The 26,272-nt window shown below is 45.0% G+C and overlaps 2 protein-coding genes across 7 annotated transcripts in view; one reads left to right on the top strand and one right to left on the bottom strand.

Annotated features, from left to right (window-relative positions):
• The first annotated feature begins 3,642 nt into the window (after positions 1 to 3,642).
• On the top strand, positions 3,643 to 12,129 carry ZC3H12D (zinc finger CCCH-type containing 12D). The gene is made up of 5 exons (XM_072333436.1): positions 3,643 to 4,025; positions 8,347 to 8,486; positions 9,457 to 9,691; positions 10,547 to 10,653; positions 11,147 to 12,129. Exons 1-5 carry the CDS (start codon positions 3,643 to 3,645, stop codon positions 12,127 to 12,129), a joined length of 1,848 nt encoding a protein of 615 aa, XP_072189537.1.
• An 11,704-nt stretch (positions 12,130 to 23,833) lies between these two features.
• TAB2 (TGF-beta activated kinase 1 (MAP3K7) binding protein 2) overlaps positions 23,834 to 26,272 on the bottom strand; it is a 58,977-nt gene continuing 56,538 nt past the window's right edge. For all 6 annotated transcript variants that reach the window (XM_072333378.1, XM_072333379.1, XM_072333380.1 and 3 more), the window contains exon 7: positions 23,834 to 25,839. In XM_072333378.1, the coding sequence (XP_072189479.1) occupies positions 25,694 to 25,839 (146 nt within the window). In that variant the 3' untranslated portion in view covers positions 23,834 to 25,693. The remainder of the gene's footprint in view (positions 25,840 to 26,272) is intronic.

Here is a 26,272-nt window from a genome sequence, read left to right on the forward strand (position 1 = left end):
GCAACTTGGTGTAGTTGTGGCCTTAGGAACTGTTTCCTGTGTGTGGCTGACCTACCCAGTCAGCCCCACCCGACTCCCAGAGGGATCTGTGCTGCATGCAGGTTGGTTTGCATGCTGCCCTTCATTCTGTGCTTCTTTAATTGCAATTACCTATTGTTTTATGTCCCTGAAAGTCAGGGATTTGCCACGTGCAAGGGGGACAGAATAACTTGAAGTGTCCCTGGTGGAAAGTCGCCCATTCATCCCCAAATTCGTGTGCCCAGCTCTGACTGCTGAGTGCTGTGGATCCCTGCCCACAAGCATTTGACTCATCTTTGCCATGACTCAGAAGAGAGATGTATTGGGAACCTTCTTTTCTTTTCTTTTTCCCCTTTTGAAAAATGAAGTGAAAGTTTATCAACCTGTACAGTTAAATGAAACACCAGTGAGCCAAATGAGGAAGTAAACCCTTCCTTTAGAATGAGCTCTAACCTGCTCAAAGCGCTTGTTTGCTCTCTGCTGACTCCAGCCCTGCCTTAAGGCTCTCCATAACAGGCAGCTTCCTTGTGGCTGCCCTGAGCGGCTCCCAGCTGCCCACGGGGATGGCACCGTGGGGATCGGGCAGGTAACGGGGTGAGTGGGGGGCTGCTGGTGGGCATGGCTCCAGGCACTGCTTGTTGCTGTGGCTTCTGGGGAGTGCATCGCAGAGGGTCGGGGAGGAAAGATGCAGATCATTCTACAGTCATCTGTTCTTGTTGTAGGGGTGTACGTGCATCCTTCATTCGGGAATCTAAAGCACTCTGATTTATCTAAAAGTGCAGCAACCTTTATTCTTTGTGAGAATAAAAAGCTCCTGGGAGGGCCCAGGAGTGCTGCCTGGTGCGGGCTGAATGAATTATGGGGTAGTTCTTAGGGACAGGGGAGGAGGAAGGGGCAACCAAGACTGGGCAGGGGGAATGCTGCCGTGATGTGAAGTTGTTGCTGTGCCCGCATGTGTGGCCAAACACATTTTATTTCCCTTATTTCTAGCTAAAACATGAAGATTATAAAATAATTTAGAAACGACACTGAAGCTGTTCCTTCTAGCTGTGTGGGTGCATGGAAGGGGGCAGAATACCAAGGCTTTGTGGGCTGGGCAATTTGCTTGGGGAAAAGATCATCCCAGGAGCTGAAGGCTGAGTGCTGATGGAGCACAAAGCCAGAGTGGCTGCCCAACGGGTCTGTGAGGGCAGGGGAAGCGGCAGGAGGAAATCCAAGTAGTTTGCATATGAAGGTTGTAAATTTTATAAGTTGGATTTTACAGCCTGCTTGTGTCTGATAGCAAAAGGTGGACTCTGTGGTGCACTGCTTCCTTTGTTGTGTTTTTGCACTGATTGTAGCAACAAGCTGACCTGTTGGACTTGGGCATGCTGCTGATTGCTCGTCAAAGTATCAGCCCCTGACTGTCATTCCCTGGGTTGGTTCAGCCCAGAGCAGAGGAGCTGAGAGGAAGCCTCATGGCAGCTGCAGCTCCTTGCAAGGAGCTGTGTGACAGCGACAGGGCCCGAGGGAGCGGCATGGAGCTGTGCCAGGAGAGGGGCAGCTGGGGGGCAGGGAAAGGGGCTGCACCACAGGGCGGTGGGCATGGAATGGGCTGCACAGGGCTGTGAGTACAGCCCTGAGCTGCAGGAGTTCACGAAATGTCTGGACAATGCTGTCAGACGTAGGGTTTGATTTTGGCTGCTGCTGTGTGGAGCCAGGGGTTGGACTCAATGATCCCTGTGGGTCCATTCTAACTTGGGATGTTCTGTGATTCTGTGATCACTCTTCAAGTTTCCCTTCTTAAGAGTCACCTCAGTGCTAGCTGTGAGCATGCCTGCCATCTCAGGGTTCCACACGTGCTCTTTCTGTGGTAAAAACCCTGCAGTTGCCGCATTACCCATTGCTACTGTCTGGCCAAACGGTAGCTAATGGATACTGTACAGTACCTACAGTAGCTACTGGATAACTGAAGTAATCCAGTGGATAACTTCACAGAAAAACAGATCTGGCCAGCAGCACTGCAGAAGAGCAGCCTTTGTTCAGCAGGTGCTGCTGCTGACAGATGTGGCCTCTGTACCCCACAGATGGGAACCCTCCTGGCAAGGCTGAGCATGATTTCAGTGGAGCTGGGGACACACACAATGCGACGGGGTGCTAGTGTGAGAAATCACCTGGAGACAAACAACATACATCAGGATACATGGAAATGCAGGTCAACAAAATAACACTGAGGGCTATTAAATAACACAGATGCTGTTCATAACTTTTACTAGAGTTCCAGATTTCTTCTTCAGAAGAATATGCTGTCTAAGCCACCATGAAGTCACTTGCCGATGAATGGGCTGCAGTGGTCCCAACAGCCCTCTTCTCCCCAGGGAGCTGTCTGCAAGGTGTCTTTTTATATGATCTCAAGTCTTATAGGCAAAGGAACACTGAGATTTAGGGCTGAATGTCTCAGTCTAGCAGAGGTCCAGGGCTTGTAGCATCTTCCCTGAGTGGTTTGCATTGTACTCAGGAGTGACCTGCACTTGGTCTCCAGTCACTGAGGGTGATGAGAGATCTACAGGGAAGGGAAGACAGCCAGACTTGTTTCTTACACACCAGTAGGTGATGCAGCCATAGCTCTGATACTTGTGATATCAATAACTGCAGAGATCTAGTGAGGTAAGTGTCAGTGCAAGTATGCCAAACATATCTGAAAAAATGTGGCTTGAATGTTGATAAGTAGTTACCACTTATGTCCTTCTGCTGCCATGCTTGGTGGAGTGAAGCCATTCTGAATCTTACACTGCCCATCACAGTCAGTTACTAGGTAGCCCAGAAATGTAAATAGTCATGTTATGGAGAAATGAGGTAGTGTCCTGCTACTTCGGCACAGTCATTTCTGAATTACCGGTGTCTTTTGACAATGAATCGAAGTGAAACTGAAACCACTTTTCAGATTGTTTGCTTCCAACCACTACCCATGACAGCCTTCAGAAAACAAGCTGCTTCTCTGAATACAGAAACAACAGGAAAATATTAACTCAGGCATCACTGGAACAGGTGAGTGGTAGAATTTCATAAGATATGCCTGTACATTCACACACAGGCACATACTAGGAAACACGGCTCTATTAAGAAGAGTTCAGAGTTCACCGCTAAATGATGGTTTCCCTACATTACTTGGTGAGATTCGTTGTACATGTTAAGTTGCTACGGCATCTGAGATCATCCAACAGCATTCAACAGATAATATCTGTGCCTCATTAACCACACTGAGCAAACTGAAAATCCCCGGTTACACCGCCTTTTATATCATTTCCTGTGAGATAAGTCCAAAGAACAAACTTACGCATACAGCGAACCTGGGTGAAGACAGGCTTGCATAGCTTGTGAAGTAGGATGACACCTGTCTGACATAACACCCAGAGAATGACAAACGTCACCTGGTCCAGTTGGCTGCTTTTATAAATAAGAGGGGATCAGGAAAACACTTAAATGGTGAGAGAAGACTGGGGCAGTGCACAAGGCAACTAACTGAGCTTGCACGTTCAGCCTTAACACTTGCATTTTGTTATTTCTAATCTTTCCCCCACCTAAAGCTGATGCCTGCTGGACAAGGGCAGGAAGACAGAAGCACCGCATTTGAAAGGAAGGCAGATGCCTGCTAGGATGGCCCTGACCAGTTCATTTTCCAGCAAGCCACTACAGCCAGGCTCTGGAGGAGTTTCTACAGCAGGGAGAGAAGTGCACCAGAGCAAGCTGGATTTTTTCTGCAAGCTAGGCTATGGTAAGCAGGACATCTGCAAAGTGCTGGAGAACCTGGGCCAGGAGGCCCTGGAGGATGACGTGCTCAAAGAGCTGATTCGGATGGGGAGAAAACCTCAAGCTCTGGAGAATCAGGCTCAGCCTCCCCCACTAAAACTTGTTGCCCGTGGGTCGTGCAGCACTTCACCAGTGCCAAAGTGGCTTGCAGAAGAGGAAGGTGATTCTTCCAGTCACTTGAGAGCTATTGTGATTGACGGCAGCAACGTAGCAATGAGGTGAGCTCTGCTTTTTAAGCCATTTCTCTTTCTCAGTCGTTTTTTAATTTTAAAGATGATGGGTTGAAATGTGTTTTTCTCCAGGTGAGATGTCTATCTGACATAGGTGAACCACTGCTTATGCCTGTTATTTGGCTGGGGACCTTTTGTGTCTGTGCCCAGAAATACATACACCAAATACAGTCACTGCCTTGCTCTGCATTTGACCTTTCACAAATTCATAGCAGTTAATGTGCACTGTTTATGCTAGGATGATTCAGCAGCCCTTTCTCTTTTTGTTCACCACTGATGACTCCCTGCCTTTTCACGCAGTTACCTAGGAATCCCAAATGAGCAGGAAAGCCCCACTAACACAAGAAGGAGAGGGAAAATAAAGACAGGTGGCTGTGGTTCCTAAGAAAATCACAGCTGTGTTGTCTTGACTTGCAACTAAATTCCACTGAGGTTCTTGGCTTGTATGTTTTTGTCATGGTTTTATGATTTTTGGTTACTGGTATTCCACAGCATAGCATCATGTAGTGCACTGGGAGCTGACAGCTGTTTGTTGGTTTATTTTATAGAAACGTCAGGAAATGGGTTGTTGGCCTTTATCTTCAATATTCTCCTTTCTTTCTTTATTACTTCTGATTATGGGAACTGTTATAGCAACTCATCTTGGCCAATTATACTTCCTAAGCGGTGTCCTGACGCTGTAAAAGCACTCTGTGATGCAGAGCCTGGCATTCTCATGCAGATGAGAAATCCAAGAGCAGCACCAGCTTGGCCTCCATTCCACTGAGCAATAAGAACTGTCAAAGTCTCCGCCAGAGTCCAGGGCGCCCTTTGTGTCCACCATTTCTCCTTAGGACTCCTGCTTTCTTCTGCAGGGCCAGGCCCATCTTTGCACTTTGGAATAGCATGGAGAAGGGTTTCCTCCTTTGGTATGAGGTGAGATAATGCCACATCCCTTCTGGTTAGAGGGCAAAAGAGATTAGTGCATACAGAGCAGGTGATCCTGGAGACTAAGCAAGTTGTGCCATCTTCTGGAAGAAGGAAGAAATTCCACCCAGAAGTGAGGGGATCCTCAGGGAAGCTCACAACTAGTGAGAAATACACAGCAGAGCAGAGTTCTTTAGCCTTATTCAAGCCATCGGCTGGCTAGCTGGCTACTAGGGTCTCCTGTACTACCACCCTAGAACCTCCTCAGGGTGTTCTTCTACTTCTCCTTATGCAAGGCAGAGAGGTGCTTGCCTGCCTCAATACTTGAATGCAAGTGTTTTGCTGTGGATTCCTTGTTTTCACCTGAACAGAATTAGAGGAACGTGAAGTGGTTTACAGCTTCAGAAAGGCAAAGGTTTTACAGCTCCACTCAGACATCTCCATCTGCCTTGGTAAGTTAAGGACTGCTTGGCACAATGGAGGAGACTACCCATCCTGTCAGGCTATATAGACCCAAAACAGCCTGGAAGGAGCTTCTTTCCAGTCCAGGATATCTAGCCTAAGTGGTGCTGGCTGACATTTGCCCTTTGGCTAATGGGATGGGATCCTCCTTTTTAATTTTTCTGATTTGTTACTGTCAGGTGGAAAAGAGCTGTTTGCAGCATAATCGGGGAATAGAGTTGTTTGTTGGGTTTTCTTGCTGGGTAAAAAAAAAACAACAACACATCATCAACATGATCAGCTACAAAAGTTTAGGAGAAACAACAGTTTAGGGCAGAGCTGTCAAAATCTTGAAGCTTAGAGAGATGCTTTGGAGGGAAAAAAATATCTCAAGCATTTGTATTTCTGTCTTGGGACTGGTGCTTCTGGAGCATTTCACTGGTGGCACTGAGGGCCTATTGCATGGTGCAAGGTTTTGAAACAACTCCTGTGCCCCAAGCCCATCCATTGAGACTGAATGGCAAACACCCTTGCCTTCAGCCAGTTTCACTAACCAGCACCTCAGTAAGCCTTGCATTTCCATCAGGTGTAGTTAGGAGCCACCTGCCAGCCCATAGGAAGTTCACACAGTGGTTTAACTAGGCCAGTGGGAGAAATCAATCAAGTACTAGTACTGTGAAAGAGGAACAGGTGTAACCCTGTAACACTGAAGGGACTATCTACTCTAGAGCTTGCACTTTTATGTCCTGTTTTTAAGCTGTGACACATATAGAGGCCTTTTCCTGGGCCAGCTGAGCCCTGCTTCTTGCTCTTAAGTTTCCTTACTTTGGCAGTGCAGGGTTATTAGAGGGAACTAGTGTTGGAACTTGATGTTTTAGGCCTGTTGGCTAGGAAACATCTATGAAGGTGGAACAATACAACTACAGATAGAAAAAGAAAGGGTGTAATTTCTTATTTTAACAAAATTAGGATATAGCCCAAGAGTAAAGCTCAAAATGGAGCCCATTCTTGGGCCAATGTCCTGTGAACCATTGTTTTTCGTCAATAAATGCTCTTGAAGGAGCTGTTTTAACTAAAATTCATCTCAAAGAGTTTGGAATTGCACAACTGAAAAAGGAACCACTTCCTGCTAATTATGGAGTAATTTCTGGAATGGTTGCCTGTTCTCTGTGCCCTGCTCAGAGAATTCTGTTGGGTCCTGGTGACCTGTAACCAAGTGATGCATTGCACTGCTGGCAGGAAGGAGAGAGCAGGGACAGAACTGTGACAGATCAGTTAAGGTCCATGCACATGGAGTGGGTTAAAAAGCTTCTGTTGGTCAAGATTAATTCAACATGCAGGAGACGAGGCATATTAAAGACCCTGTGGTACTGAATGGCAGGTGCTGGTGTTCAGAGATGCTTGACATGGCAGTGCACCATGTGTATATCTACTACCATGGCTATGCATTCCTCAACTTTGTCTGTAGTGATATGCCAAACAGATTCAGTGAGTATCAATGCCAGGTGCCTCTTGCTTGTTCTGCCTGATCAAGTGTTTGTGCCTGAGTGAGTGTTTTACTACTCACACTGGGAGTACATACAAAAGTACTTCTCTAAAACTGTCAGGGCTATATACATATGGATGAATAGTCATTGTCAAAGTGTTTGTTGCAGTGAACAAGATTTGAGAGCCAACATTAATGAGTGGCCAAGCCAATTGCACTAGCTTTCATTTGTAGTCAACATTTCAGCACTACAAACTTTATAAGGTGTAAAATGTGCCTTTTTGGTTTTACAATCAGTATAAGCACAATCTGGACATGAATTTCTGGGGGTCAGGGATATTTAGGACTGCAACATTTTCTTCAGCTGGCCACTCACTGCAGGTAGGTGCATTAACTGAGAGAGACATTTACATCCCTGTTCTGCAGAACGTAAGATTGTGCTGATATTATCCAGAAACCCCAAAGCACAAGGATGAGGTTTCTGCAGTCACTGTGAGGGTGTTTATCTGTTCAGGATCTGTGTGAGGATTTTTTTATTTCCTTGTGCAGAGGCAATTAACAAACTACCTTCCTTTACTTGTGCTCTGTGCTCTAGTCACATTTTAGGTAAGAGGAGTAAGAATTTTCAGTGGGGAAAAGAAACTTAGAAAGGAGATCGACCTTGTTTCCTTTGGGGATGTTTTCAGTGTTTTGGTCTAAATACTGATAATTATCCAGAATCCACCTTGTGTGCATATGCTACAGTGCACATCTTGAGGTTTTCCTACCTCTCTGTGCAACAAAGATGAAATCCAACAACCTGGGCAAGATAACGATGGGCCTGGAGCATCTGTGGCCCTCTCACAGAGGTCTTGTTCCTTTCCTGGTGACCTGGGTTAGATTCTCCATAATTCCCATCCTTACTCATGCAGTCTTTTTTCCCCTTTAATTTGACAGCTATTTCCAGAAGAGGTCAGCACCAAAACTGACCTGCAGTTGCATTTTCAGCCATTTCAGACATCAAAATCCACGTCACTGTTAGTACAGAAAGAAGATCCCCATGTTTTATTTTATACAGCAGAGCCTCAGGGGTTCCTGCATGTGCTGGAAGAAACTCTCCATCCTCAAATCATTATTGGAAAGCAAAAGATCAGACACAGCCTAGGGTTTTGCTGGCACTTTAGGATCTGTGTCCAACTAGACACAGATGGAAACAACACGGTTGGGTAGCAGGCAGGTTGTAGAAACTGGAGACAGAATACTTCTGACTTTGGCTATCCAAACTTCTTCAAACGGTGAGTGCCTGGTTCTGCTGGAAGAGGTATTTGAATCTAACCAACCAGGGCACCTTGCTCAGGAATGGAGCGTTGTGTCCGTGGAAAGTGATAAATGACACACAAGCACTATGTTCTGCTTTTCCATTACTGATCCAGTTACAGACCTCTATAGGCTTCCTGAAAACTTTGCCTCAGCTTCCTCTTCCTATTTCTTTCATAGCCATGGAAACAAAGAAGTCTTCTCCTGCTGGGGGATCCGCCTGGCAGTGGACTGGTTCCGAGAGAGGGGGCACACCTACATCAAGGTTTTTGTCCCCCTCTGGAGGAAGGAGCCCCCTCGACAAGACAGTCCCATTGCGGGTAGGTCACCATCCTGGGCATAATTTGGCAGCCATTAGGTGCAGATTGCAGGCAGGGGGCATGAAGAGTATGGTATGATTTTGCCTTCTAAGATGCAAACTGTTCACAAGGTCTCCGTTGCTTAAATTAGTCATTAATTCATTTCCACAAGCAGGCTAGCAATGAAAATTGCAAATAAGGGTTTATAACTGTGCTTAGAAGCATTCTGTTTCAAAAACACTACTTTCTGCCTTAATTAAAAAAGAACAGGTTTGTTAGCTCACAACAGCCTGCAGGGCATTTATGGCCAGCCAGTAAAAAACAACATCATTTCTGAGTAGATAAAATGTTTCACACGTTTTCCAAGGGTGCGGGCATCTCTGCGAATGCTGAATAGGCTTCACTATTGTGTGGCTGACATCGGTTAGCCTGGTATCTGATACAGGGGCTACACAGCCTCCTCTGCCAGGACAAGGATGTGTGTTGGCTGAAGTCTGTGGAGAGTGGAGAGACTTAGGTTGTATGGAAACAGGGAAGGTGTGTGCCTGCAGCCTGATGTCTGCAGCTGCAGGTAAGAAGGCAGTGGATCTGCCCCTCTGTGTGGCAGGAATGGCAAGAAGTTGGAGCCTCGAGGGCAGAGAAATGAATTTACCTATTTCAACGTGCAGTAACATTCATGCTAGGACTGGTCAGAAGCTTTGTAGTATCTACTGGTGTAAAAAGGGAACTACAGGATTTCACCTGTCTCTTGTGTAGACCTTTTAATGGTTAAGATTTAAACAGCAGAAAATGTTACCTCCAATTTTATGAGTAGATGCTCTTATAAACGACCAAGTTTTAAACTGCTGAGCAATCACTAGTTTTCAATGTGTCTGAAAATCATGCCACTTTAAGTTGCCTGAAGTTTCTAGCATGGTGATCAGGTTATCATTAACTGATTCTTTCTTTGCATATTTTTTTCCCCTCTATTTCTTGCTAACCACCTCACCAGATCAGCACATTCTTGAAGAGCTTGAAAAGCAATCAATTCTTGTGTATACCCCATCTCGGAAGGTGAAAGGCAAGAGAGTAGTTTGCTACGACGATCGCTATATTGTGAAGGTTGCTTATGAAAAAGATGGGGTCATTGTTTCCAATGACCATTACCGAGATCTCCAGAATGAAAACCCTGAGTGGAAATGGTTTATAGAGCAGCGACTACTCATGTACTCTTTTGTCAGTAATAGGTAAGAACTTGGCTGGTGAGCAATCTGTAACTTGAAGTGTATGGGTCAAGACAGCTCAGACATGAGCATCCCTCCGGCCACCACGGTTTTCCTATCTCATTTCTGTAGTTCCTTCTTATTCAGCTTTGGTCTTAAAGCCCCATTCCACTCCTCAGTGAACTGCTCTGTTTGAATGGTAACAGTAGTGTGCAATTTTCCTTCTTACCAGTCCAAACTGGGATGTTTACCCAATGCCTAGTATGTATTCTGTTCTATTCTGTAGTGGTGTAACTGAATTAAATTAGTGAGGGGACGCTGGCTGAATTAATTCTTAATTCCCCTACAAGGCAGAACAGCACATTTTTCCTGTGCTTTTATTATTGTGATGTTATAGAAGAGGAGAAAGGAGATGTTGATCTCTCTGTCCCCTTGACTATCCACTTGAAAAGGCTAGGCCACTTCATTGCACCAGGTAGGCGATCAGCTCTGAACTAAGTGGTGGCTTTAAGACTGCATTTTCCTGAAAACAGGTGGAAACTGAGTTTGGTGTGAAAGGGAGCAGATGAGTGCAGGGACCACAGAGGTATTTCCTGCTGCTTCAGGGAAGAAGGAAGTGATACTGCGATAACAGGGGTGCTGACAGACCAGGGCTGTTCCAAGCCTTAGTGCCTTTCCAGTTGGTTGAAGGCTTTAGGAAAGGAGAAGGACAGCTACATGAACGTGAAACACAGTTGGCTTGGTGAGCAGGAGGGATAACGCAGCTTCCAGAAACCAGGCTGTGAGGACATCACACATCTGCTCTGCTCTAAGCGTGTGCAGCAAGCTGTGGCAATGCTCAGAGTACTTCTGCTACTCCTGACACTTCTCCTTTTTCAGGTTTATGCCTCCTGACGATCCGCTAGGCCGGCACGGACCAACTCTTAATAATTTCCTCAGCAAAAGGCCAGCGCTTCCTGAATCAACATGGCAGCCTTGCCCCTACGGTGGGTTCTTCTCTGTCTCTCCTGGTCCTCGCTTCCTTGCTGTGCAGTCTTCAGCAGAAGGGGGGAGGGGGTAGCCCTGGTCCTGCATGCCTTCCTCCTTCACATTCGGTGTGGTAAAGGATGGGGCCAGGGCTGCTCAACCATGTGGTGCTCCCACCTCAAAACAGCTTTAATGTAATTCGGAGGTGAACATCTGCCTAGTGTTTGAAAGCCACCCTTTTCAGCAGCGGGTTTCCCGGTCCATTGAGCATTGTAACCAGAAGACATGTGAACTTCAGACACTGCCAAAATAGGCCTAAATCTTTATGCAGAAATTTCCCTCTGCTGTGGTTGCACCCTGCTATTTCAGTCAGCAACATGTAAATATGGGGTCAAAAGTGCTAGGGAAGTAAAGCGGTGCTTTCTCTCTGTGTTGTTTGTGCTCGTCAGAAGCTCCTGGCTGCACGGTCCTGAGGGATGACCTCCTGTTGGATATATTTTTTTATTCTTTCAGGTAAAAAATGCACTTACGGTAACAAATGCAAGTTTTACCACCCAGAGAGGCTGCATCAAGCTCAGCTGTCAGTTGCTGATGAGCTCAGAGCCAGAACAAAAGTACCCATGAGCCTGGGGAAGGAGGAAGAGACCTGCAACGGCTCTCCATATTGGACTGGCAGAGAGTCCATGCCTCACGACACTGTCACAGAAATGCCACAGGGAGCCAGCAGGGGCATGAGAGCCCCTTGCTATGCAGCATGGTCCCCGGGCAGCTACCATGCACAGCCAGCTGATGCCTGGACCATCAGCACCAACTCTGGCCTAGAACTGGACCGAAAACCACCAGAAGCCCTCAGAGATCAACCCCTTGTGAGAGACATGGCAGCACTCTCCATAAGTGACAAGGTGTACTCTGGAACCAGACTGACGTGCACCTCACAGGACAGAGAGGTGTCTGACAGCCCTCACTGCTGTTGTAGCCTGAGGCACAACCCCTTCCTGCTGCACCATCACCACTGTTTGGACTGCACCTGCTTATCAGGGAGCCCCTTCCAGCACTCAGTGCTCCCACCTGCTCCAGGCAGGCACCTGGAACACCACTGGCCCCAGAAGTGCTGGTCTGACAGGGTCCAGCCCAGCCCAGCCCTGGAAGCACAGCAGCAGCAGCACCTCCCTCCATCCTCTGTGATGCCTCTGGCTGAGCCACTGCAAGTGTACAGAGAGCGGCCCCAGTGCTGTTTCTCCAGCCAACCCTTTCTGCTGGATGCCAGCAGCAGGCCTGATTTCTTCCAGAAAGCCTCTGTTCAGCCCAGTGCTGCTTACTGTGATTACTGGCCACCCCATGCTGCAAGACCTCCTTCTGTCCAGCAATCAAGCGTCTACAGGGAGCTGTGCACTATTTTCCCCTGTGCTGAAGTAAATCGAGTCATGGCACTGTACCCTGAGATCAAGGATATTGCTAGCTTGACCTTACTGATTCAAAGACATAGAAACTTGTGATGCCCCCAGGTTAAACCTTTCCCACCAAGTGCAGAGCTGCTATTCTCAGGTTTATCTGAGTGTTACTAAAGGGCTTTATGAGCTGAGTTACAGCTGTTAAAGTAGCATATATCTAAGCATCAACCAATTATGGTGTGTGGGGCACTGAGTCAAGCTGTGGTTCACAGCAGTAGGATCTTGTCTACTTAACTTGGGAGTTAGTAGGAGGGCTTGGGTTTAATAACTGAGCTGCCAGCATGTGAACCTCACATGTTTTTCTTGTCCTAATGTGCTGTTTAAATACCACCAAGGAGCCATTCTCCATGGGCCCCATTAAAGGGCTCTCCTCATAAGACTTATCATGACTAGCCTGCTGCGCTAGCAGAAAATAAAGTAATTTGGCATATTTGCCCCTAACACTTGGCTGTACTTCCTGCTGGAAGGCATCTTTGAGCCCATGTAATAACCTGATGGCTTTAATCACAAAGCAACCGTGTCCCAGACTTTTAAAAGACTCAACTAGTGTTTATGAACCAATGCTGTGAACCCACAAGATTACTGGTGGAGGTAGCAGAGAAAGACCCCAGAGCACTTGGAAACAATTGCAGGTACATTTCTCAGGGCTTATGCACAATATAAGTCAAGTGAGGGAAGCCCTCTGTAATATAAAAGTAAGTCAAATCCTATTGCAGACTGAAAGCTCAGGATGTTCCTATTTGAGTTAACACAGCTGATAGCAAATAACATAATCATAATAGTAGCTCTGAACTGCTTCTGTCCTAGTAAACAAGAAAAATCATCGTTGAATTAACCCTTAATTACCAAATGTGGTCCCAAAATGCCAGATGAGGATTATGTTTACAAACATTTGAACTCTATTCTGCTGGGACACATTTGATTTTCAGTAAGCTGTAAAGCTGTAAATCTTTGTGCCATTCCACTGAACTTCTTATTTTTCATTTGTTTTGAGTTAAAATTCAAATATTGAGGTTGATCCTGAATGTTTTTGGTATTTTACCAAAGTTTGAGTATGTCAGTATGACAGATCTTAGGAATGATTTAGCGCGTTATAAAACAATCACCTACAACACTTTGCATACTTTCTGTCTTTTTATTCTATTCCTTTTAGCACTGGTGGATAATGAATTAAGTCCAACACTCAGGTGGCCTTTACAAAGTCTCACATGCATCAGAGAACCTGTACTGGGTTATTCTCAGAAGTACAGTCAGGCAATAACTAAACCTAGCTTGCACTGAATGCTCTTGGTTTGGAAAGGCGACCAAGCAGAGGTAATTTACCTTTAGTGTCACCATCACATGATGCGTTTTTGTATTTGTATGAAGATTCTTCAGGAAATAAACCATATCAGCTGAATCTCTTTCAGTCATGTGGTGGCTGACTAAGAAGGCATTCTAAAAGAAGGCGGAAGCGTGACCACAAAAATGACAGCTTTTTCCAGATTTCATGACTTTCCCACTGTTTATAGTCGTCGTAAGGTTCCGTATTTTCATTTTTTACATAGATCACCTCATTCAGACTGCTGTGCTTTGGCTCATCAGAACAGCTTGCAAAATCCACTGGAAAATACACAAAGATTAGATTAAACCAAAATCACAGGAATTGTGAATTGCTTTGGAAAGTAATTTGAGTTCCACAGCCAGCGTTAGTTCCCCTGAAATACATCACACTCCCATTTAGCACAATAAATTAAACGGAGATGTTTCATGGATCAAATGTGGATATTGTGCCCACTCAAGGACGGGCTCACTGGACGGTCCAACATCCTGCACCAGAGCTTTCCATTGTGACCATGCACATCTGCACACCCAGAGTGCCCTGTGGAGTGGAAAAGCTCCTTCCCTGTACAAACAGCAAGACCCAAACGACACCGATCAGAAAATACACAGAAAGCAGTGGAACAGGCTACAGCCGTACACGTCATCATTTAGTAGCTTTATGTCTGGAATGTAGGTTATGCATTTCAATACGGAGAGCATTTAAGACATAGGAAAAATGGCACGGTGCCTTTACATCATGCCCTGGGCTTGCTGGCTACAAGTGCTTAAGATTTCTCTCCTTTTTCCTCAGGAATGCACAGGAATTTGGTGCTCATTCAAAACTCTCTCAAGTTTAATAACTTTTTTTTTCTTTTTGCTTTCATTTCTGCCTTATTTACTGTGAAGTCTCTCAGTAAAGCACCCAGAACACGCATTCTGTTAAGAAGGAGTCTGAGAAAATAAATCAGACCTCGGTGCTAAACAGAACTTGACTTCTCTTGGCTCATCTGCTCAGAGAGATTTTTCTCATGAAGTTTTTGTTTCAAGGGCAGCGCAGCAGCAGTGTTATGTCATTGAGTGCTGTAGAGAAACTCTGCCCTTGGCAAAAGGCCCACGGCAAGCACAAACCATTTTATTATTTCACCACTGAGTAAGATCTGGGACAAGGGGCCTTCTGCTGCAGCCTTTTATACTCTCCAAGACGGTAGGATTGCTTTCTGGCTTGAGAGTTAAGGGAAGGAACTGCTAACAGGAAGGAATAGGTAACTCTCGCACAGACGTTATGGACAGCTGTTGCCATTTGGTGTCCCTGCTGAGATGCATTCGAGGGCGACCCTCACTGCCAAGTTGAGAATGAATCCATAAACCCCCAGAGGCTGAGAGCCTCTAAGCCTTCTGCTTCTCTTTTGTCAAGACAAAAAGAAGAGGACTGAAGCAGTGGGAGCGATCCTCCAGGAGACGGGCTGCTTTCCTAAGAAAGATTTTCAAAGCTGCTGAATTTATTTTAATTCTATTAAAAGAAACACACACACACACAAAAACTAACAACATAGAAGGGAAGTCTCTTCCCTTCTTTACGCTCACCCTTCCCTAAACAGCTGGGAAGCCATAGACACACCCCTCTGTGAGTGGCCAGGGAATCTGGTTATGAGTGTCCCACTGAAGAACTGTGGGCATGCCTGCAGTATGAAAGGGAATGAGGCACGATCCTGCCCAGTGCTGTGTCAGTGCTGCTGCCAGAGCTGCTGTCCCTCCCTCGGCATCCCCTGTGCACAGTGTTTTTTCCTCGTGGCACATGGATAGTGAGTTTACTAACAAACTGGTGAGTTGGGTGCCAAAACAACTCCTGCCATATGAAGGGCTCTGAAGCAGGTGATTTCAGATGTTCTGAAAAGCTTTATAACAATTTTAGCTCCCCCATAAAAACTGGCACAATTCATAAGCAAACACTGAACAGGTTCATAAACATCTAAGTAGAGGATTATGTGAGTCATATCTTCTCTCCTACTTGACGACACTGGAGTGCTGGGAAGGAAAGGGCAAGTCCTGTATCTGAGTGCAACAGACCACCTCTGCAAGCTAGAAAAATGATCTGTGGTGAAAGCCTTTGACAAATAGACACCTACCACGGCTGACTCATAGAATTAAAAAGATCATCTAATTCAACCATCTACTTACCACCAATACCGCCTGCTAAACCACATCCCTCAGTGCTACATTTACCTTTTCCTTATACACCTCCAGGGATGGTAACTCCCACCTCCCTGGGCAGCTTGTTCCAGTGCCCGACTAGTCTTTCAGGGACATTTCCCCCCCCATCAAATCCAATCTGAACATCCCCTGTTGCGACTTCAGGCTGCTTTCTCTAGTTCTATCACTAGTTGTTATGTGGGAGGTCGACTCCCACCTTGCCACAACCTCCTTTCAGGCAGCTGCAGAACAATCCCAGCTCCCTCAGCTGCTCCCCATAACAGTTGTGCTCCAGGTGCTTGAGAGCTTCATTGCCCTTCTCTGGACACACTCCAGGGCCTTCATGGCTTTCTTGTAGCAAGGGGCCCAAGACTGTGCATAGTACTCAAAGTGAGGCCTCACCACTGCTGAGTACAGGGCATGATCATCTCCCTGCTCCTGCTCACCACACCTTTCCTGATACAAGCCAGGATGCCATTGGCCTTCTTGGCCCCCTGGGCACACTGCTGGCTTATGTTCAGTTGAGCACTGCCCAAACCCCCAGCTCCTTCCCCTCTGAACAGTCTTCCAACCATGCAGTGCACACAGGCTGCTGGACACAACTCAAAGTCAGACAGTGCAGCTCTGCCAATGGCACCAGAGTTAGTGGTGCCAGATCCCTCTTGCCACACAAAGTCCTCTTATTCCCAGTTCTTCCACATGTGTTACTCCCCGTCTTACTGGACTCCATCAACACCTTCACTGGAGAGTTCCCAAGTCACAAAAGTCACCATGCATCTCCCACCTGCTGCTCCCTCACGCCCTGACTTGGGTGCTTCTTCCTCCTCCTCCTCCCCCCAGTGCAGTCACTCACCACTCCTCACTGCACCGCGTGCTCCTCCCTCTTACCTCCTCCTCTCTTTCTCCCCTGCTCCAGGTGTCCTCACCCCTTTTCTTCATTCTCATTTCTTTTCAGTTTTTATCCATAAATGTCTGCTGTACCTTCACCAAATTTTCATCTTTCTCCCCTGATTTATATAGAGTTTGGCAGTGTGGCTTTTTTGTCTTCTTCTTTAAACTTGGCGTGGATATCTTCACCCTGGCAGAGGCATGATGTGCTCAAGCTGTTTTCCCATCCTGCCTTAGAACAATCCTATCAGCAAAAACTTCTCATGCATAGAGACAGAGGCCCCATTCAACCCACATTTGCTTATGCTGACCTCACACAGCTTTCTCTAAGGACGAATGGGGTGGGAGCAGAACCTCAGCCATCCTACATTTAGCTACAGTAAATCCCAAAACTCACCTATCCTTTGCCTGCAGATAGATAAGAATAGCTTAGGAGAACTGAGAACCGACCAACATTTGCTGTAAAACCTTTCAGGAGAAATGCAGGAGGAATGCAGAGGCTTTTACCACTTTAAATTGTAAATGGCAAAACGTACTTAACTAATACCACATTCTGCAACCTCGTGGAAACCCAACGCATAAACGCCATGATAGCTGGGCAGAAGCTGCAGCCCATCCAACCACTGCTCCAAAAGCAGCGCTAAAGGGATTTTTAGCAGGGAAACAAGCTTGAATGTGATTCGTTACTGCCAAAAAATACACAGCCATTGGCAGACAATTATAAATGTTACTTAAAACTATCATCGGAATGAGAAATACTAAGTTCTCCCCACAGGAGGTCCTGTTAGGAAGAGGCTGAAGGGAATACAGAAGCTTGTAAAAATGTTATTTCCAGCAGGGAAACATTCTCGGATAAGAACTTCAGCATCTGAACATCCCTTTGCTCATAAAGGCTGGCTCTGTAATACATGACACGTGGTGGGTTTGGAGCCCTGTCTTCATTTAAAAAAGCAGATGGAAGATCTTTCAGCCCTGGGAGCATCTTTCTTAAGTTAGAAGGAGCACGTTCAAGCCTTGTAGAGGAGGAAAAAAGTTGTGGTCATCGGTTTTAACTGAAGTCAAAGTAATAGGACAGAATACAAAAAGAAAGAGGGCAGAGAATCAACATTCTACAGGAGTTTAACTAAAAGAAGGGAGCAGTATGCTGCAGTGATTACATCTGTTTGCCTTTCATGCTGTTGCAAACACAGCTGGGGGTGCTTCTGCGAGATGTGCTGTTTAGGGCAGCATGTTGGACGTTCTGCTGTTCGTATTTGTCCAACGGAGCTCCCGCAGAGCTGAGAGCACAAACAGAAGGGGGATGCCTCTAGGAACCGACATCTGAAAGGCATACACCAACCAGCCCGCACTAAAACCATCTCTGAGAGCACAACGGACGGCTCCACCACCAGGTGTCGATGTGGAAGCACCAGAAAAGCAGAGTCTGTGCTGGAGGGCTGACTGCCACCAGCTCGCCTCATCCGTGTACCCAAGTCCCACTGGCAGACCCGTTCTTTATCGTCAGCCTGCAGTAGGCAAGACTAAATTCAGTGACCCATATACTTACTGCCTTTAACTGCGGGAAGCACTAGAAATCACAGAAGGATTGCTGTAGGGCTGCGATGTAGAGAGCCAAACTTGGGGTCATCCCAGGATCGGGGCACAGGAATGGGGCACGGCACGCGATCCACCCTTTGCTTTGCTCTGGCCCTGCTGGCTGTCCCGCTGACATCCACCGCGTGGGTTGGGTTTGTCTTGGCGGGCACCCAGGTGCCGCTGCCAGGCTTCCCTCTTAGGGCAGCGCTGGGAGAGTCACGCCGGGTTAAGTTTAGAGTTCCAGGTTGGCACATTCTTAACGCAAGCCAAAAATAAGTGTGAATGGGGATCAATTTTATGAATTTGCTGAGCTGCCAATTATATTTTAAAAGCTGAAATTTGAGACTAGGTTTGCCAGTTGGGAACGTATCGTGGCCAACCCCTAGACATTAAATAGGAAAACGTTTTCTATTCGAGTTCGGAGGGCATTACCTTACAAATAGTACCTCCAGATTCTTTCCAGGTGGACATGGGACATTGCTGGTCAGCTTGAGTACAGAGAATCTTAACTAATTGAGCTTATCATCTTACACATATGTGAATCAAGAGCTAAGAAGGATTTGACGAGCATTTCAGGTATGCAACTGTAAGGCAGCATTTGGTGGGGGTGGGGCATGGGCACAAAAAACCCCTGCTTCTTCCAAAGCAGCTCAAAACATCACTATTTTCTATCGCATTCCTCTAATGCATTCCTTCTACGTACTTGGGAAGCAGGGTTACTCAGCTCCATGAGCACTCTAGGTAAGTTGGCTGAGCACCCATATCTCTGTAAAACTGAAACGTCAGCCCTGGAACAGCCGGGCAGGGGCTGGAGCACAGGCTCCAGCACAGGCTCTGCCTGAACCCTGCTGGCAGTTTGGGCTTTCAGCATATCTTGCCTTAGCCACAAGGACTATAGAGGTATTCATTTAATCCTAAACTTCAGATCCAGCAGGGAGCTTTTGAAGCCTCCTGACTGCCCAGGGAACAACAGTTTTGTGAGAACAAGTGGAAGAAAAGGAAGGAATAACCAATTTCCTTTAAACACAAGTGGTAGCTGATGGTAAAGAGGACCCCACAGAAGATGCTGACTGATGATAGGCAGAACAACGAGCAGATTAACACCACCGACCAGATTTTTATCTACAGAGTGTTCCCTGGTATGTTTTACGCACTGGTTTGCTAAGAAAGGAGGGAGGGAAGGAGAGGAGGAGGGAGGGAAGAAACAAAAAAAGGATTAGGCTACAGTAGCAACAGCAGAATCCAACTGCACTGTAAAGTGAGCTACATCACCATTCTGACATCTGGCTCCATACATACAATCAGAATGCAGAAAATAACATATATGCATTTGTCTTGAACGAAATATTCATAAAAATAATTCATGTGATTTCCATACATTTACCCAACATTTGGCAACACCAGGACAGGTTTTCAGAAGCGGGCCTACGTGAACCTAGTGAGGTTTAACAAGGCCAAGCGCAAAGTGCTGCACTTGAGTGGGGGCAATCTTAGATATTTATACAGACTGGGAGAAGAAATCCTTAAGAGCAGCTCTGCAGAAGTACTTGGGGTCCTTGTAGATTAAAAACAGGAGCCACTTCACAAGGAAGTGAAAGCCCATACCTGAAGTACTCCCATCCAAGTTTGGGACCCCCAGCACAAGAAAGCAGGTCTAGAGGAGGGCCATGAAGATAACCACAGGGCTAGAGAACCTCTTCTATGAAGAAAGGTTGAGGGAATTGGACTTGTTTAGCCTGGAGAGGAGAAACTCCATAGAGGCCTCAGTGAAGCATTCCAGTATTTGAGAGAAGCTTACAAACAGGACCAACCTCTTACATGGGTAGATACTGATAGAGACAAGGAGAAATGGCTCTAAACTCAGCCCTAGGTAGCTGACAGCTGCTTCACATAATCCAAACTCCCATTGCTGAAAGTGGAACTCGGGGGGCAGAACTGGCTGTGCCCTGCAGCACTTGGCTTCCTAGAAGGTTCAAACAGCCTAAAGCAATGCAATTTATAAATACCAAGCTCAGTAGGAAAAAAAAAGTTAGAAATCATTATTAAAGAGGGAAAGCATTTGTCATGTCCTCCATGGCAAAAAAATGCTCAACATGACATCTGTGCCAAAGGATTAGGAAATGTTTCTGAAGCCAACCGCTAAGATGTGGCTTTTATTTTTGTGTTATTAAGTACAGCAGCATCTTAGTTACGGTGGCACAGCGCAAACCTGGAACACATAGCCCCAATTCTTGCAAACCTCAAAATCCAGGCACAGGGATGACAGCCTTACAGATGTGATTAACATGATAGACAGTGGAAGAGGTATGTGGTTCCCCAATCATAGGGGAACGGGCTTTGGAAACTGCAAAAATGAGGAAGGTGAGCCTTACAGCTGCTGAACAGTTGGACTGGGAGCTGAAGTAGGCAGCTCGGGTAACCTCCCCCAGGCGTCCCGCCAAGTTTGCAGCACTGCCCTGAACTGCATCCAAGCTTCAAGTTCCAGCCCCACTCCCTGATGATAGCATCCCAACAGCCTCTCTCAGTCATAAACTGTCATGCATAGAGCCTGGCTACCAACAAATAATTGTTGCAGACAGAAAGCACTGCACAGGACGGTCACTTTGTAATTGCGTCAGGCGGCTGTCAGAAGACTGCATTTTCTAACCTCAGGTCTTATTTACTGACTTCTGGCCCCAAACGAGAAGGAAGGAAAACACTCGTGGGAAATAACAGAACACACATACCAGCTTTAGTCCCACTGGGAGCCCTGGGTAACTGCAACAAAACACAGTGTGCTTACCTGTGAGGTTGCTCTAGTTTGACTGGCAGCAGGAAAAAGCCATTGTAACATAAAGACAAATAACAATAAAAATGCGAAAGCACATTATTTTTAGGTTGTCTTCACAGGTTACAGTGGAGACACAGGCTCTACGATGGTGTCATAGATCTTCCAGCACAATGAAGCTCCGGACCTGTTACTGCTTCAGTTGCACCAAAAGGAGGCTCTTCTTACAGCGTTGTTTGCTTCTGCCTCCTCTTCAAGCCCCTTTAGACAAACTGCTTTGGCCAAATGCCTTGTACACAGGGAACAGTGACATCTGCACATCTGTTAGGTAACAGGAAAGGAGTTCAGCGTTAAAAAGGTTGTGGGTGTCTCCCAACCAGGTCAGGCTTCCATTGCTTCTCAAGTAAAAATCATAAAAATGCAAAGTATTCTGATGCTGCTTTTCCCTAACCTTACTACTATCCTTATTCAACACTGCATTGTACGAGTCTGCAAAGAAATAGAAATATTTTATGTTTCTATCAGACACATACCTGGTCATGCTGTTGAGGAACGTAATGCATTGATCAATTCAATCAATCACCACAGAAACAACATGACTGGCTCCACTATGTGATGAAACCACTTATTGGTACCAATGGACTTCTAAGGTCACCACTTCGGACCAAGAACACAAGAAAGTCTTCACGGTCACACATATTAAGGCGCTCATTTACATTCTTTCCAACTCTGAGGTTGCAGATTTATGCTCACCATATCTGAGTCTGTGAATCAGCGGGGTGCAGCCACCACAAGAACAAAAGGGATGGCACTCCTCATGACATCTTTTCCACATTGCCACCACCTCTTTTCTCAACCCTGGATCTGAATAATAAAAGGAACTCGAATTTAGGCAAAGCCTACCAGTCCCAAGCTGGATGTGCTTTCTGAATACCCAATTAAAACAAACAAACAAACAAAAAAACGCATTAAAATGCATCTATTTGTTACCAATTTAGCTACATCAAAATTGCATTGGCACTGCATTCCTGTAAGCAGTATAGGAAAGACAGCATGGCAGTTTAAAACTACTACACAACGCATCCATAAAAAAAATACAGAATTAGGTTTATACCTCCAATTGCTCATCCATGTAGTACAATAAGCACACACAAAGTGATACGCTACTCCGCTCCTAAAATTGCGCTCACATTCAATATGACAGTGAGTTATTGTTTTAAATAAGCTTGCATGTGACATGCACTGTGAACAGAACCACAGATTGGCTGAGGTGGATGAAGTCCTTAGGATCCATCTGGTCCAACCCAGAGCAGGGTGCCCAGGGCCACGTCCAGGAGGGGTTTGGAGATCACCAAGGATGAAACCTCACAGCCTCTCTGGGCAGCATGTCCCAGTGCTGTCATCCGCACAGAGCTAAAGTGCTACCTGGTGTTTGGCTGGAACTTCATGTATTCCAGTTTGTGCCTACTGTCACTTGCATTAGCACTGTGCACCACTGAAAAGACAAAATAACTAAGTCACAGCATTTCCTTGCTGTCTGAAGCTAGAACTGAGTATTAGTAAGAATTGCCACAAGAAAATTCTTGGCTTCACAAGAAAAGAATCCAGTTCATTAGACGTACTGCAAGATTTCTTCTATAATTTTAGCAATACTCTGATTTTTAGAATACCAAATAGTTTGTACTGAAAAGCGTAGACACACACACACACACTTCTTCAGTACACATAATCAGCTCTTCCTTTAATTTGTGTCTAGGCTCCAATATAGATACAAGGTAGAGGGATATGATTCAAGAAATGCAACACTTAGAAGGATGCTTCCCTTAACATGGCCAATGAGTTCTCCCTGGGCACCTACAATTTACAGTGAAGATGCGCATCTCAAGACTACATAACTGGTTCCTAAATTCACAGGGATAAAACAAACAGACGGGTGGCAATACTGATCAGTTTTAAAATCATTAGGTGGGACAGAAATCAAATCTCACCATTCATCCGAGACATAAACATACTCCTAAGCAACTGCAGAACCTTCACACTTACCTAGAAAGCTACAACAGCATGCACTGAAATCACTCCTACAGAACCAACACGAGAGCAGCCCAACTCAGTTTCACTGCCAGCATTCCTGAAGTTATTCCAACGTTGAAGTATGACCCAAACGATGAGTATTTCAGTCATGAAGAGCAAACACGAGCATCTCCAGAAGTCAAGAAGTGTCCTTCTCCCTTTCTGCTATGAAATGATATCCTCTATTTCTTTTAACAACTACAGAGACCCCTGACAAAGACATTACAGAAACGTAAAATCACCAGTCAGGATCCAAGAGAAACTATTGATGCCCATGAGATGAATTTTAACCTCATCGTATTCAGTGTTTTATATTTATTTTCCAAGAAGAAAAGGAGAAAATTCAGCTGTGAAATCTAGTTCTGCTTCATCTTCAGAACATTTACAGTCTTAAAATCCCACCCTTTAGTAACACAATAGTGGTATGTTGATATATTGATATCAATTTGAAGCAGGGTCCAATAGTACACACGGCACAAAATACAGAAAGAACACAAAAGCCCTGAAGGTACAAGTCTGTCTCAGGAAAGGACAAGTACCACCCAAAGTCTCTCTGAACAGGGATCCCACAAGCGGAAGAGACACGTCCAGGAACATTCCACACTGCAACAAAATAAAGCTTAGTCCTTAAACTATGTTTACATTAACAGCATACAGAAGTATTTCATACATTACTTCGGACAACGTGGTTGCTCATTTTGAATTAGGAAACTATTTTTTAAAGTCACGTACCCTTATTGATTGCACCTGTCATTTTCTTTCCTCCTGTTACAATGAATGGAGCCAAGATACAAGCCAGAAGTTTATACAAAACCTGTGGTCATAAGAAAGCATCTCACTGTTAATACTGTTACTACTTACCGCTCTGCTGCGCATTCTGTTGCTCCACAGCGTGGAATAAGTAAACAAATCACAAAAACAAACATTAGAATATAATTTTTTTTTTTTTTAATTTTTATAAATAACTTATCTGTTACAAAGACAGTTTACCCAGCTAAATCACAAAACCATCAACTCAAGATATCCAAATTAGGTTTTATTAATAAACAGGTAAAAACTGATTTGTCAATCTTCACATAGAACTGCAGATGAAGCTGAAAAACAAGGCCTCATTTTATAAACAAAATGCATTGAATGCAAGTGCTTTGGGTCTACTGCCTAATTACCTGGGATCGGCATTTTCTTCCCACATAAAAAAATGCAAAGCCTTCAAAACAAAGGCCTCTGTGTAGTCACATAGATCACTTGTAAAATTCCTAATGAAAATGTCCACTGGCAAATGTTTACAGTGGGTGACAGTCTACTTTGTCTCTTGCTACATAGCACTCCCTCCAGCCTCACTTTAAGTGCTGCTACATAATCGTGTGCTGTCTCTCATACATACTGCAATTCCATTTTCTCCATCTGTTACATACGTTCCCGATCATGTGAATATTTTCCTTAAAAAAATAGATCATCAAAAAAAGAGATGCTTGAGGTTGCTTCAGTGTTCAAGTCTGTTTGATTTCTTTTTTCCAGCCTTTATTTCAGTTGTCCTAAATATTGCTATCCTTGTTTTCTATAAATACGAGACTTCACCACAAGTCAGGTTTAGAAACTGGTTGCCAAAACAGGAAAGCATTTAAAGTTCTTGAACAAAGCTGTACGATGCTGCTGCTGTTGATTTGGCACTGTGTGTACTTCCCCAATGAATCTCTCTTCAGGAGTCTGCAAGATACCCAGCAGATGAAGCAAGCTTATACTGGAAGCTGATCTGTTGGTGGGTTGAAAGTTTCTTAGTTTACTTCCTCACGCCAGACAAAATACTACCTTGTGTCACCCACCGTAAAACTCAGTGTACAGAGTGAACTATATGCATAACTCTTCCAACTTTTCCTGCATTTTTACCACGCTGCATCTGCAGGTCTTCACAGATCATCAGCATTTACAAGAGCAATGTACAGAATGAGCAGAGGAAAGCTATTTTGTGCATAGTTTCTTATTAATGCTCTTATTTTAAGGCATCGCTTCTCTCAGATAAAAGCTTAAAAAAAGGGACATGATCGTGCTTAATCACTTAAAGGGAAAAAAAACAAGAAAGTTAACAAAAAGACTATTACACTATACATACAGAAGTACAAGAAAATAATAAAGGTGAAGAAAAGAAATCACTTAAAGCAGGCTCTAGAGCTATGTACAGTAGGAAAAGCTTTGGGGTATTTCACTGTGTGTATTGTACAGACAACGCATGCAGTTTTTCCTTTTCATCTTTAGATGTGATTGTACTGATTTCTGGCTTCACAGAGATGTTTTCAGGGAAGACAAGGCAAAGAGTACCACTGGTTTGTCAAGTTCCTCCCTTTATCAAAGGCACTATGTGGCAGCAAACAGTTTAAACAGTTAAACCTTGTTCCTTTTAAATTTCCTCTGTGCATGTAGTGTTTCACTGAAAGCTCTGAAAACAAAAATGCGAGCGCTCTATTCCTTTCCCCTGTCAAAATTCAGTAGTGACATCGGGGCAGAGAAGAGGATGGGCAACACCCAAGCACTGAACACGGTGTATGTTACTGGGATATGGTAATACTGTACATGGTTTAGGCAGCTGGCAACTGAGTCTTTCAGCAGATTACCTTTCAGTCGATGAAATTCAACTGCCTGTGACACAACACCGAGGCATTACTAGCTCTGTGGGCTGACATTTAACATTACAAAACACCATCTCGTCACGCCTTCAATTTTACAAAATCCTACACATAAATTCTTTTTCTGCCCCCAATGACCGGATAGTTCCTTGTACACGTCTGCTGTGGTTTTACAGAAGAGAACAGGCCTGTTGGCTCAGAAATGCCTGGGCATTTCACACTGTTCACAGCGATTTAAGGCTGGATGATTTAAAAAAGTACAGGCAGTACAACTCCACTGAGCTCCCTCATCTTCATCTGCGTCTGGAACAGTCTTTGGTGTTTTCACAATGGACCTCTGATCTGGGATATGAAAGAGAAAAGGTAAACAGTTACTGACCAAGAACAGCACGGAAAGAATTTTAAGAACATTTTTTCAGTAACCGAGAATTATCTTGTTCCTCCAAAAGCTGCAGTTATTACTAGTGAGAGAAACAGCCTTTTTTCCTTTTTACCACCCATTTGACTGCATCAGTCAAATGGTACAAGGTGAGCTACACAAAGCTTTGAGCAGCCCCCTTGGGCTCAAAGCTATTGCATGAGATGAAGTTTAGACACACAGGGAACAAAAATCAGCTCAGTGAACATGAAAAAGATTAAGCCTGAAGCCTATGGATAATTATATGAACGAAGTGCACTTCTACACTAATACATTTTTCATGTATTAGACATTTTGCCTCCAGAATGAATATCAGCTTTTCTCCAAACCAGAAAAGCAGCCAGATACACTAAAGAA

This window comes from Excalfactoria chinensis, chromosome 3 (genome assembly GCF_039878825.1).
Source record: "Excalfactoria chinensis isolate bCotChi1 chromosome 3, bCotChi1.hap2, whole genome shotgun sequence".
NCBI lineage: Eukaryota > Metazoa > Chordata > Aves > Galliformes > Phasianidae > Excalfactoria > Excalfactoria chinensis.

Excerpts from the sequence above, each read along its gene's own strand:
- ZC3H12D (XM_072333436.1), top strand. The coding sequence starts at position 3,643 with ATGCCTGCTAGGATGGCCCTGACCAGTTCATTTTCCAGCAAGCCACTA. Across the intron at positions 4,026-8,346 it reads GGCAGCAACGTAGCAATGAG|CCATGGAAACAAAGAAGTCT; the intron begins GTGAGCTCTGCT and ends TTTCTTTCATAG. Across the intron at positions 9,692-10,546 it reads TACTCTTTTGTCAGTAATAG|GTTTATGCCTCCTGACGATC; the intron begins GTAAGAACTTGG and ends CTCCTTTTTCAG.